The sequence below is a fragment of the Diabrotica undecimpunctata genome, chromosome 5, assembly GCF_040954645.1.
Source record: "Diabrotica undecimpunctata isolate CICGRU chromosome 5, icDiaUnde3, whole genome shotgun sequence".
NCBI classification, from domain to species: domain Eukaryota; kingdom Metazoa; phylum Arthropoda; class Insecta; order Coleoptera; family Chrysomelidae; genus Diabrotica; species Diabrotica undecimpunctata.
The window spans coordinates 66,052,833-66,066,569 of record NC_092807.1 but is presented as its reverse complement, the minus strand read 5'-3'; the positions used below and the strand labels follow the sequence as shown (position 1 = coordinate 66,066,569).

The 13,737-nt window shown below is 33.2% G+C and overlaps 2 protein-coding genes across 4 annotated transcripts in view; one reads left to right on the top strand and one right to left on the bottom strand.

The window, feature by feature from the left end:
• The window catches only part of LOC140441360 (cilia- and flagella-associated protein 61-like), a 185,617-nt gene extending 181,249 nt beyond the window's left edge, over nt 1-4,368 (bottom strand). For both annotated transcript variants that reach the window (XM_072532035.1, XM_072532036.1), the window contains exons 1-2: nt 4,126-4,368; nt 1,629-1,969 (exon numbers count right to left, since the gene is read on the bottom strand). In XM_072532035.1, the coding sequence (XP_072388136.1) occupies nt 1,629-1,969; nt 4,126-4,304 (520 nt within the window). In that variant the 5' untranslated portion in view covers nt 4,305-4,368. The remainder of the gene's footprint in view (nt 1-1,628; nt 1,970-4,125) is intronic.
• LOC140441359 (TBC1 domain family member 1-like) overlaps nt 1-13,737 on the top strand; it is a 515,776-nt gene that overhangs the window by 236,375 nt on the left and 265,664 nt on the right. The window lies entirely within an intron of this gene.

The following is a 13,737-nucleotide window of genomic DNA, read 5'->3' as shown; positions in this document are numbered from 1 at the left end:
TACTATATTAATCAACCTCTCCAAACTCAAGATGAAGTTCCAGAAACATCACCTGGAGGCGATGTATCCAGTTATGCGTCCAGATGAACAGGTCTATTTATTACATTATATTGCTGAATATTCGAGTACTACTTGGCTGCATATAAGAGTATTAATTCCTGTCTTCTTAAATTGAATGGTAGTTCACCAAGTTCGGCTTGAAGACTTATTATAGGAGCTGTTCTAAATCACCGCATATTATTCTAAGGTGTTATTTTAAACAGTGTAAAATTTTTAGAGTTGTTAAAGCAGACGAGTAAGCATGACATCCATAATCGATCTGGAGCGGGTTAGATTTTTATAATATTGTAAGTAGAGTTCTATAGTTCAATTCAGTTCATACCAGCAAGGCATTTTAAGAGGTTAAGCCTTTTTTCACATATTGCTAAAATATATTTAATGTGGTCGTTTAAGGTTAGAGCTTGATCAAATATTAAACCTAGATAATTAATAGTTTTGACATACTTAAGTATCTGATATTCAAGTTTTAATCTAGATATTTCCATTATCTGCTTTGGTCTCTTTCGCAACATGATACAGCGAATTTTAGATGAATAAAATTGAAAACCACTCCTTTTAGACCATGTAATAAATTTATCGAACTAATCTTTTAGTAATTTGGCCCATGCTCTATGCTCAATCTTATTTGAATAGGTTTATTTATTGATTTTATTATATCGTTAATAACTATTAGGAAAAGCATTGGGCTGATTACCGAGTCTTTAGATGTGCCATTTTTTTGGATATCTCAGATTAGATAGAGGACTATTTATTTTTACCTTGAAATTTGTGTAAATCAAAATAAATTGCAATACACTTTTGTTTGTTGCAGAAGGCATTATTAATATATGTTTCTATATCGACTAAATTGTCGTTGGTCGATTTTAAGGGACAAAATCCAGATTGTTCATTAATTTGTTGGTTATTTTCTTTTAGACATCACAATAAACGTTTGTTTTTAATTTTTTCTAAAAGCTTATCCATTACACAAGTTAAGGATACATGATGATAAGAATCTGCTTTGTTTGTGGCTGATTAGTTTTTAAGATGGGAATAGTTTTAGCTGTTTCCATAATTTGGGAAATTTATGTTTAGTCCAAATACGATTTTTTCATTTTCAGTTTCAGAAAAGAAGCTGGGGTGTCATTGGGGCCAGGAAATTGGAGAATCTCTCATCTCTCTTAGTTCTCTGATTGTGATAAGTGCGTCTATACGTTTAATTTTGTTTACTATGTTAATAGGAATACTTTCTTTTTGTTTTTTGTATGTTAAGAAATCTTTATCGTAGTTAGAATTTTTGAAAACGTTTATCTCCGATAAAAACAGAAGGATTGAGTTTCATTTTGAGAAGTAAGTTTTTGGTAAATACCTATTTATTTTTTTATATTCTGGAATGAGCGCCCCCTCAACAAAATTATCATCAACCGCCACTAGTATTATCATCAGTAGCCACTGTACAAAATATTATTTTAAATTATTCAGAAAAGTTGTGCGTAATATTTATTCAATAAAAGACTACGTACAACATTTTAAACATATGTAAAAAAATAAAATAAAAAACATCTTCGTATAGTCAAAGAAATACTTACCCTTAGGAAAAACTTTAACTCCCATATCCCCCAAAAAATCCAAATTATGTTTACCAGGTGATATGACTATAATACAATATTTTAAAAAATTTCTCATCTTAAACAAGTGTGTTATAAGAGGTCTCCAAAAGAGCGTTCGATATTCTGGGATAAATGCAGCAAAATGAACGAAGAGTGTGTTTCTTGGCAATGCATCGTATATACCATACTTTTTCTTTAGCCAGTGGTCCCATTCCCAAGGAGGGATGACGGGTACATTAGGATATGTATATATCAATAATGCACCTACTAGTTTGTTGTTTAACTCATCCAAAGCGCCCAAAGCAATATATGAATTTAGTCTAAAAAAATAAAACAAAACAGTAACAAAACTACTATAAAGATATAATCCAACAGCTCGTTATCTTTCAGATAGTAACTAAACTTGTGTCCTTATTATATAAAATTACCATATGGAATTAAAGAACCAATAAACAGCGTATGTATATAACAATAATTAAAAATGCATAACCAATTAACAAGAGGACCTTTGATTCAGTGCCGCATGAATGGCTTATAGATATATTGAAAATATATAAAGTCGATGATAATCTAGCGACGTTTTTAAAGCATATAATGCCAGAGTAGACAATTAAAATTCACCTTCAAATACCTGGTGGAACCAATATCGAAACTAACGATATCCCAATTAACCGACGCCTTTTCCAGGGGGACTCGTTGAGTCTACTTTGGTTCTGTCTAGCGATTAAGCTAGTGAACCAAAATGAAATCTCAGCTACTGAACTCCACTGATTCAGGATTTAGCATCAAAAACAACAATACTGTTGTGGCGAAGCTTAATAATTTGTTGTATATGAATGATTTGAAATTAATTACTTCCACTCGAAACCACCTAGATCATGCTAAAAACTGTCGAAACTTTCTTAAATGATATCAGTATTCATTTTGGACTAGACAAGTGCGGTATACTAAATATAGTCAGAGAAAGGTTTAGCCCTTGAGGGTACGATATGCAAGATGACCAAAACATCAAGACAATGGGTGAAACTGACAAAAATGTACAAATATCTCGGAGTACAGCCAGCTCGGAAAATTGACCATAAACAAATGAAAACCGAACTAACTTCCGAATTCGTACGAAGAGTAAGACAACTAAATCGGTCTTATCTTAATAGTAAAAATTTATTTAAGGCATGAAATACGTACGTTTGTTCCGCGCTAAGCTACTCATTTGGTATTATAAAGTGGTCAAAAACGGATATTGTGAGTTTTCAGCGGAAAGTAAGAACACTTCTCACAAAGGCTAAAAAACACTATCCACGCAGTGAGTAGAAAAGGGGAATATTACCTCGATATCAAGGGGAAAGAGGATTTATGGACATAGGTGAGCAACTGGATAAACAGGTGGCTAATTTGAGAATTTTTTTTCAGATGCAGGCTGACGGGAAAGATTTTTGTTTTGATTCAGAGCAGTGGCTATACCGCTCTGAGGAGACCTAAAGAAGTCCTAATACGGTCATTATGTTTAAAAAAAAAGAGATATTACAACCGTATATCGACTATGTCAGAGATACCATGCTAATGGCATATTCTGATATTAAAGACAATCAATTGACGAGCAATTTGCCCTACAGAGACCTGCGGTCTCTGTAGGGCATGTAAATTGCCCGAATTCTTCTGTGAGTGTCAAGTGGTCATTCTCCGGCATAGCCTGCTAGCCAGCCTTTAATTTTGTTCTTAAATTCATATTTTACATTTTATTTTTTTTTAACATTGATTATTTCGATCAAATCTCTTCCCTTTGTTAGAAATATTAGTTTTATCAGTATATTAAGGAACATTGGTTTTCGTCAAGAGTGCCATAAAAGATATGTCTCGATAAAAGAGACATTTAGATATTTTTTGTTACAAGTTATATGGAGAAGTGCCATAAATTTATTAAAAAAAAAAAATAGAAAATCATTTAAAATGAGAGTTTCTAAAGTTATTTTAGTTATTTTTTTGCTTAATTAATCATGGGTGATGACAAAAGACAGAAACCGAAAGCTGGAGGTCTTCGAACGTTTAGAAGATATTTGAACCTATTAACGAAAACGAAGTATGGAGATCCAGGTACAACCATCAACTCTTTGCTAGACGTGAGAACTTGGAGAAGATTGGCGCGAGACCGGTAAGATTGGAGGCATAGTCGATTTGGGCTGTAGCGATCTTGGAGAGAGAGATAAAATATTGATTGTTACACTTTGTTTAAAAAAAAATGTTTAAACAAAGTTGAACAACTTTTTGCCTGGACGAACTCTTAAACCTTATTTTGGGATATCTCAGAAAATTGATTATGCAAAAAAAATCTGATGGGAAGATTTCTCCGAACGAACCAGCCCTTTTCACCTTATCTACTGACATTCGATCACTAGTTTTTACAACGTCTACTATAAAATATGATAATATAATATTTGTATGCGTACGTATATAAAATAGATCAGATAAAGAAACTTACATAAGCTTTTCTATGTTTACACTTCCAAATAGATTAAATGTTTCGTTTGAATAAATCAGTTTTTCCAAACTTTTCACATTCTCTAGAGATATTCTAATAATACTTATGTTCGATAACATCACGTTTCTGAAACGAGGTCTGCTTGAAGTTACAGACTGAGTCTCTGGTATTTCTTCCATTTGTAAAATAGTAAGTTAAAGAAATATAATATATAGATAAAATAAATTGTCACATTGACAGGCATAAAAGTTATTGAAAACATTATGCTACTTATAATAACAATTATGTTGCTACTTATAGATAATGTTGCACTCATAGCTGAAAAATAAACAATATTTTTATGCCGTTTGTCGTTCGAAAATATTTGCCTTAGTCTTTTCTACACAAAAATTACAAATTATTGTAAAGCAAGATTTTTGAAGACAAATAAAACTATTAACCCAAGAGACAAATTTATAAAAATACGCTACTCTCAAAATATACGCTCTAGGTCCTGTTCTCTACAGTTGTACTCTCTAGGTCTATCTGTCTTATAGTTTTACTTTTTGTACATATTGTTATGGAAGTTTCGTAAGATTTATCCCACGTAGGAAAAGTCCCTTGGCAAAAAAGAGGAAGCATTTCAAAAACATTTGAGATGACATCGAAATTTCATGAAATGTTTAGTGAAGTTTGAAACGTCGGAATATAATCAGATGTTTTTGACAGTTGAATAACATGTAACAAAAATATGTTAATGTAACAAAAATTGTGCTAGAGGAGTCTGGGTGACGCTATCCAGTGTAGCAAAAGGGTAAACTCTAAAATGTACCTTGATACACCAACGAACTAATATGTGGAATAACAGAAGATGGAAGGGATTAAATAGAAATAAATTATGTAGAAGAAATAAATAAAGAGTAACTATGAATTTTAAATTATAGCAGAATTAAGTGTTGGCTAGCGACTATGCAGGAGAATGACCACTTGACACTCAAAGAATGCTTGGGCGCCAGGAAGTTAAATGTTTTCTTCCGAGATATCTTGTATTGCTGAAATATGAAAGATAGGTACTAATTGAAATATTAAATTTTAACCACACCTTTAATAATTACCAAACTTAGGTACAAACTATTTTAAATGCTTATATACTAAACCACCACCTCTTATGTACAATTAACTTAGCTATATTTACAGTAAAATCCCTGAATATAATTATAAAACAATTTACCCCTGATATACCCCTTAAAAATTTCAAATTGTGACAAAAATTAGATCCAATAATAATGTATAAATAATAAATATAATTATATACTACTCACTAATAGTTATTTTTCGTTCAAAAATTGTTTAGGTTTTTAAGTAAAAATTCTCCGGGATATGTGTGCACACAATAACCTAACAAAGAGAAATTCAAGGGAGAGTTATAACCTCATCCCTTGGTAGACAATAAATAATTAAATTAAGTTACAAAGATTAATGTTTTTTTTTTTTTAAATTGAAGATATTTATTATTAAGGATAGTTTTTTGTTATTAAAAATAGAACCAAAAGTTAAAACCTTGAAGAGGACATAGCAAAAGTTATTTAAAGTGATTGAATGATAAACAAAAATAAGTCAGTTCTTCCTGCCGGTTTCCCTCGAAGATGATCCGGTGGAGAACTGGACTCAGGTGGTAACAAGATACCAAACCTGTATTCCCTGGTTCAGGTACTATTGGACAAATAATTCAATTTAAAATTCTTCTTAATTTCCCATAAAAAACCAACTTGAACTTCTTCCCCTTGTCCTAAGTAAGGATAACCCCAAAACTAAAAAAAATTCTTCCCCTGACTTGTAACTGGATTCTTGAGTAGGCTAAAAGGAATAGTTGTGTTACTCCATGTTTTTGTACATACAAAAGGTAAGGAAAAACACAAGGGTTATCAATCTTGAAAGGCGATACAAAAAATGTCAGCAAGTGACCTTAATTGAAATAAAAACCTTAATGGTTTTCGGTAAATAGTGACCTTCGAATGGTGTGACAATGTTTTTATAATGTATGGATATATTAAATAGATAATTTTAACGGAAAACATGATCTTTATATATTATAGAATAGGAAAAAAAAAGAAATATTAGCCGGTTTAAACGGTATGAAATTGAAATAAATAATTGTTCGCTTTAACTCTTGAAAGGAAATAAAAATTTGAGATAGATATAGAATCTAATACTTATAATTTATTTAGGTATAAAACTTTTCCTTGATGAAATAAGCTGAAATATAACATGTATAAAATATATGAAATACCTATCAAAGACGAAATTAAAATAGGTCTGAATTTTACTAACAATGGCGGATGATATGAAGGATTTTTCCTTATAATTTATTTGTAATGTTATCTTACCGGCTAGGGTGATCCAACTGAAAATATCCTCGTACAAAACAACAAAATAACTCAAATGGTTTCTTCTAACATAAACAGCTCTTCACATAAAATAAACTTAAACCAAATTCGGGAAAAAAAAGTGGCACTTCCCCAGCCGCCTTGAACAAACGATGTTCACTCGACGAGATTCCAGCAACAAGTGGCGATCTGACGGTGCTACGGCTGTCACCACGATGTACTTTCAGAGTCTTAGACAGAGGGCGGGATTTAATGCCAACTTTCGAAAATAAAATTTACTGGAGTTTTAAATATTTAGTTTAAGAATATTTCAATATGAATTTAATTTAGAATTAAATTAAAAGATTCCAGTCACAAAAAGAAGGTAAACGATTATTTAAGTAACGGACTCGTTACATGCCCCTCTTACTTGGAGAAAAAAAATTTTTAGTGAAAAAAAATTTTTTTTTTACTTGACTGATTGGTTAGATGTAGGTTAACCAATACTTCAACCATATGTGGAGCAATCAAGAATCGAGAAAAAAAAATAAACTTATATATAAAAAATTCTCACTAAAATACTTCCAAAACAATCTACATCGATTCACATGATTATAATTAACCACAGATTATGAGTGATGTAGAAATAAAGAAATGGTTTCATCTAAAGATACCCACATGTAACTAAGTAAAAAGTCATACTATTTAGAGTAAAGTTAAAGTAAGGTAAAACTCCAACATAGCATAGTATAGACTAGTAATACAAATACTCAATACAAATAATCCAAAATAATGTGAAATCGGACCCTGGTTCCAAAATTGACTCATCAATGGACAACAGATTTATAGAAGAGCATATCCAAGGAATAATCAATCAGGCAAATAGGTGGACTGATACACAATAATAAGTAATAATAAAAATACCAACGTACTTATATAAAACAATATAAGTAACAATAAAAATGCCAAATGTATAGACAACAATATAAGTGTCGAATTGGATGGTAAATCCAAAATTGACCATACAGTGGACAACAGATTTATAAAGTAGCATATCCAAAGATAATCAATCAGGCAAATAATGACCCAATTCACACTATAACCAAATAAACCAAATAGGGTAGGTCCACATATACCCACATCCGGTAATATGTGCCTAACCTAAAAATTCATCAAATAAATTATTGGATCAAAATGTGGGACTAACGGCTTGAACAAAAGGACAGCCATAAAATCGATTCCATCCTGATGATCTGCCATCAGTACATTTAGAATCCAAAATAAAGACCAAAAATAAAACTAGGAGGTGTTATAAACTCAATCATCCTAGCAAATGCCAAGCTGAACAACTTGAACTCAAAAAAGGTAGAGTACCAAAGCATGTGAACTGCTGTGGTAACTTCTTACAACAAAATTAACTTATGCTGATACTCGATAACTATAGCAGGTAGCTACAACAAATTTATAAGAATATCTAACATAAGAGCACTAAAAGGAGTTTAATGTGCCAGTAACTCTAACAACCATAGCAAAATAGTAAGAGTTAAGGTAGAAGTAATAACAAACCAGAACATCAAGAACGAGTAGACCAATTTCTGAAGAAACTGCAAATTTATAATTCGCTCTGATACTAATAAAAGAGAACAGGATAATTCCTAATTCAATATACCAAAATATAGATAAGTGCCTGAGGAAAGAAGTGAAAATAACTATAAATGGTCATTTGTTGCCAAAATATGGAATCACTATCCATAACTGTAATCTAAACATGCTAGCTGTAAAGGGAGCAATCCATGACTTGAGTAACTATATATAAGTTAACTATAAGTAAGAATAATAAATCAGCTAAGGAACAATTCTGTTATTAGACCAAAGTCTGAAAATATTAAGGATTAAAGCTAAATGTTCAAATCCTAATTAATATTAACGATAATTTACTATCTATGGAAGACGTTCTACTGCCTAGATAACTGTAAACTTGTCATGAAAATGGTGAATTCCGAAATTCATTGAACAACTGAGGCCCCTAATTGAACTAAAACTTCGAACCCACATATTCAGTCACATATCCACAGGCAGAATAGTCTATATAATATAGGAGTGTACTAAAATTATGCATACTGATTATCTATATAAGTTCCTAATGACTGATAAACAAAAACCATCCCACATAGCAAATCCAGATACATGTTCCTATATAACTTGATCATGACCAATAACCGGAATCAAATCCATAAAAAAAAATTACAACATTCTTTCCAACCTGGCAAAACAAGTAAGCAAAATGAGAACATAGGTTATACAACACATAAACATATAGCACAGTATAGTAGCATTACAATATTTAGTTCCATACCAGTGCAACATCTAATATAAGTAAACACTCTAATGGCCTTAATAATTTTAACTTATTATAAACAGATACTAATCAAAGTATAAGCTGTAGGTATACCAAATCTGGTGATTAATAACAAAAATCTAAGAAAATACCAAATCGTAACCAAACCGAGCCAAAACAATAACACTCATAGGAATAAGTTAACTTAATAGACATTAAGTTAATCTTCCTCTGAAGATGAAGATGTTGCCTCATCTGTTGTATTATCAGGGAGTAAATCCTTTATATGAAATTGACCAATTCGTCTATTTGTCGAATTGTCTTTTAATTCATATACTAAAGGAGATATTACCCTAACGACAGTACAGGGAACATATTTCTGACAAAACTTAGCAGAAATGGCATCACCTTTATTTGATTTTACAAAATTCCGTTTCAAAACTCGATCGCCCACAAAAAATCGCAAATCTCGTTTCCTCAAATTATACTGATGCTGATTTCTACGGTAAGAAGCTTTCAACTTCTTCCTAATGTCAGCGAATATTGGAGGTAAGTTTTGGAGATCTTCCATACGGTGAAGTTTCTCAGAAATTTAAGGAAGAGTTGTTGAATTTTCAGAAATTAAACCGAAATAATCACCTGACAATGGAACATGCCTACCAAAATTAACATAAGCTGGAGAGCACTGAGTGGTTTCATGAACAGAAGTTCGAATGGCTTGAGCAACTGAATGAATGTACTGATCCCAAGCTCTATGATCAGTGTAAGTGTAAGATCGAAGAGCAGTAACAATGCTACGATTTACACGTTCAGTGTGGTTAGCTTGCGGATGATAAGCTGCATTGTAGAATATCTTTTGGACCTTATATTTACTTAAAAGATCTTTAAAGGCTTTAGAAATAAATTGTGGATTATTATCACATGATACTATTTGGGGAATACTAAATAGTAAGAACACTTGCTCCTCTAAGAACTTCAAAATAGCTGGAGTTGTAGCCTTACAAAGAGGGCAAACTAAAGGAAATTTGGTGAAGTAATCTACAACTACCAAACAATACATATTACCTGAATAACTACGTGGATACGGTCCAATAAGGTCTAAAGAGATCATTTGCCAAGGAAAATTAATGTTCCTAAACGAACCCATTAATCCAGCTTGAGAAAGGTTACTCGGCTTGCATGTTGCACAAACTCTACATCTAGAGATGTATTTCTTAACTGAGTTGCGCAGACCAGGCCAGTAATATAACTCAGCTATTTTACTAAATGTTTTATAAAAACCAAAGTGACCTGATGTCACATCATCATGAAAAGTTCTCAAGACTTCATCCCTATTTGCTGTTGGGACTACTATTTTCCAATCAGACATATTCGATAAAGATTCAACTGGACTGATTACATGTTTATACAGGATATTATTCTCTACCTTGAAATCAGGATATCTAGTAGGTTCTTGGGTGACATTATGAATCATCTTTCGATACCAATTATCTGGAGATAAAGTGGACAGATCTAAAAGATTGATATCGAATGTACGTGACAACGCATCTGCAACCACAACACCATTGGCTTTGCGATGAACAATATTATAATCAAAGACAGAAAGCCTACAAATCCAACGGGACAAACGTTGTGACGGATTTTTCATGGAATGTAACCATAGTAAAGAACTATGATCTGTGATGATAGTAAACTTACGACCCTCAAGATAGTACCGAAAGGCATCAAGACCATGGATAATTGCAAGAAGTTCTCTCTCTGTGGTGGAATAATTTTTCTGTGCTTTATTGAGCTTTTTGCTGGTATAAGCTATTGGATGTTCCGAACCATCCTTCATTTGAAATAGTACACCACCTGAAGCAGTGTTGGAACAATCTGTCATGAGATAGAAATGCTCTTTAAAATTCGGAGATGTCATGACAGGTGCACTAGTAAGAGCTTCTTTTATACGCCGGAAAGCATCATCGGCTTCTGAAGTCCATGTAGTAGTTTGGCCTTTTTTCCTATTTCTAAGGAGATCTGTAAGTGGGGATAACAAAGTAGAATAAGACGGCACAAACGGACGATAATATCCACACATGCCTAATATCCTACGGACTTGGGTAGTAGTCTTAGGTATAGGAAAATCCTTGATAGCAGTAACTTTATCAGGATCAGTCCTTAAACCTTTACTATCGACTACATATCCTAAAAATTTAAGACTAGGACATCAAAACTGACATTTATCTAAATTAATAGTTAAATTAGCCTCTTTGAGACGTAAAAACAACTTATCCAAAATTTCCATATGAAGAGAAAAATCAGGAGTGACAACCAAAATGTCATCCAAATAATAAAAAACATAGGGCTCTAACTGAGGACCAATGACTAAGTCCATCAGACGACACATTGTCTGAGGAGCTGAAACAAGACCAAAAGGCATAGTGACAAACTGAAATAATCCTTTCCCACTAACTGCAAAAGCTGTATACTTTTTACTTTCCTCACTCAAAGGAATCTGTAAAAAAGCTTTAGATAGATCGATAGAAGAAATATACCTAGCATTCTGGAGTTTACTTAGAATGACGTCTATTCGGGGAATATGATAAGCATCCCGATTTGTAGTAATATTATTCAACTTTCGACCATCGAAGCAAACCCTAAAAGATCCATCCTTTTTCTTGGTTAACCACAAAGGACTACAGTAAGAAGACGTGGAAGGTTCAATGATCTTCAACTCTAACATGGAATCAATTTCCTTTTCCAAGTCAACTTGCCAAGCCTGAGGAATAGGATACTGATATTGTCTAAAAGGTGTGGTATCTCCCACCTCGATAGTGTGAGATATTAAGGATGTACGACCTAACTTGTCTTTCGACGAAAGAGTTATAAATTTAGAGATCATATTCTCTAATTGCCTTTGTTCGGAACTAGATAAACTAGTAAAATCCTGAATAGCACTAAGTAAAGATAGATTAAATTGAGAAATAGAAAAGGAAAAATTTGAGCAATTTAGTGTGCTATTAAAAACATTTAAGAAATCCATACCTAAAATTATGGAATTCTGAACTGAAGGAATGATATAGAATGTAATTTGCTTACATAAATCTGCTACTGTGATTTCGGTTTCGAATTTGCCTGTAATAGACTGAACTGTACCATCTGCAGTAGACACTTGCAGAGAAGAAATGGGCATAATGGAAACCTCAGCATTTTTTAGTAAAGCTAATGAATGTGAACCTATCACAGAAATGTTCGAGCCACTATCTAAAAGAGCTAAGCAAGATTGTCCTAAAATCTTAATAGGTAGATAAGGTCTATTATCATTATGTTTTCTCACTAATAACGAATTCAAATCAAAACAATTATTATCTGATTGATCAAAAATTTTAAATGGTACTAAACTAAACTTATTATCTCTACCTACACAATCAGAGGATACGATAGGCAAACAAGAATTATCAGAAATAAAAGAATCCTCCTGAATTGTGGTAGGCTCTGGTATAGATACTGGAACTACTACACTGCTACTATTATGTTTATTACTAAAATTTGGGAAGATATTTGGGGAAGATAATCTATGCGAATCAAATGTATTATATTGAGAAGTTACTTCTTGGAATGACTTGGTGTGGTGTGTGTTGGTTTTTTTGGAACAACCCCTTTCCCTTTCCGACTGGAAGGTGGGTTTGGGTGGTTTGACGTGGTTGGACCAGTGATTTCGTTTGATGTAACGGTTTGATTCCCTGATGGGGGTGTGGACGGAGAAACGCTCAGGGGACGGACCTCCGATCGTTCGTTTCCCGAACACCTAAAGCAATTGCGTTTGAGGGTATTTTATTTACTACAACCGTGGCAGAAAATACGGGTACGAGGGATGCCGCAATCATAAAAAGTATGGCCAGACACACGACAATTCCAGCACACTAAAGAACTTACAACTGAGATATTACGCTATTGGCCCTTAGGTTGCCAAGAACGGTGTCTAAAAGAATTTTGGTGACCGAAAGAGTCAGAAGAGTGTTTGGAAGTGGGTGGAGGTTGAGAAGACCAAGATAAAGTTTCCTCCAAACGTTTACATTTCTCGGTGATGTCTGCTATACTGGTGATGTCTACTAAAGCTAATTGTTGGTGATAAAAAGGCAATAGACATTTCAGAATAATCTTAATTTTTGCAGAATCTGTTAGAGGAGTCTCAAGGCGACTACACATACCCAAAATGTTATTAATAAACATCGTAACAGACTCATTTGGCTTCTGTCTACGATTTTTGATTTGGTCTAGAAGGTCATCTTGAAATGAATATGGAAGAAAATCAGATTTAAGTTTCTGAGCCAAATCAGACCAATTAGAAAAATTATTGCGGTTGTTTCTAAACCACGTAAAAGCTGTGCCTGTAAACAATTCAGCAGAAGCTGCAAAAAGATCATCTTCACTTACTCCTCTCGATACTCGAAGACATTCCACCCTATCCAAAAAAGAAATTACTTAGTCATAATGACCTTCACCAGAAAATGTAATGCCCCATTTATGTACCTGAACAGGTTTGGGGTGTAGAAATGAGTTAGCTGCTTGGACAGAAGAAATAGGAGTTGAAGTAGCAATTGGAATTCAAATTGAGCGTTTATAAGATTGCTGCTCCTCATTCGAACACGACAATAAATGAACACGGCCTGAGACATGAGCTAGACGTGATATCAGCCTGGAGTATAGGCTATCTTGGACAGTCCCTCTAAAATCGGATATCCTTTTAGCCAAATCATCCACAGTCTCATCAATCTCTTCTTGCTGCTCTAGAAAAGGAATACTTGTGGCAGAAATTTGTCGAAAGCTTCTGTTTCCTTCTTCTTGCCTTAAAGCTCCACGCAATAGTTTGCGTTTTAAATCCACATTGGAAGACTCATCAATATTGATGTCCCTAATCCTTAACTCGTAATCCAATTCCTTCAC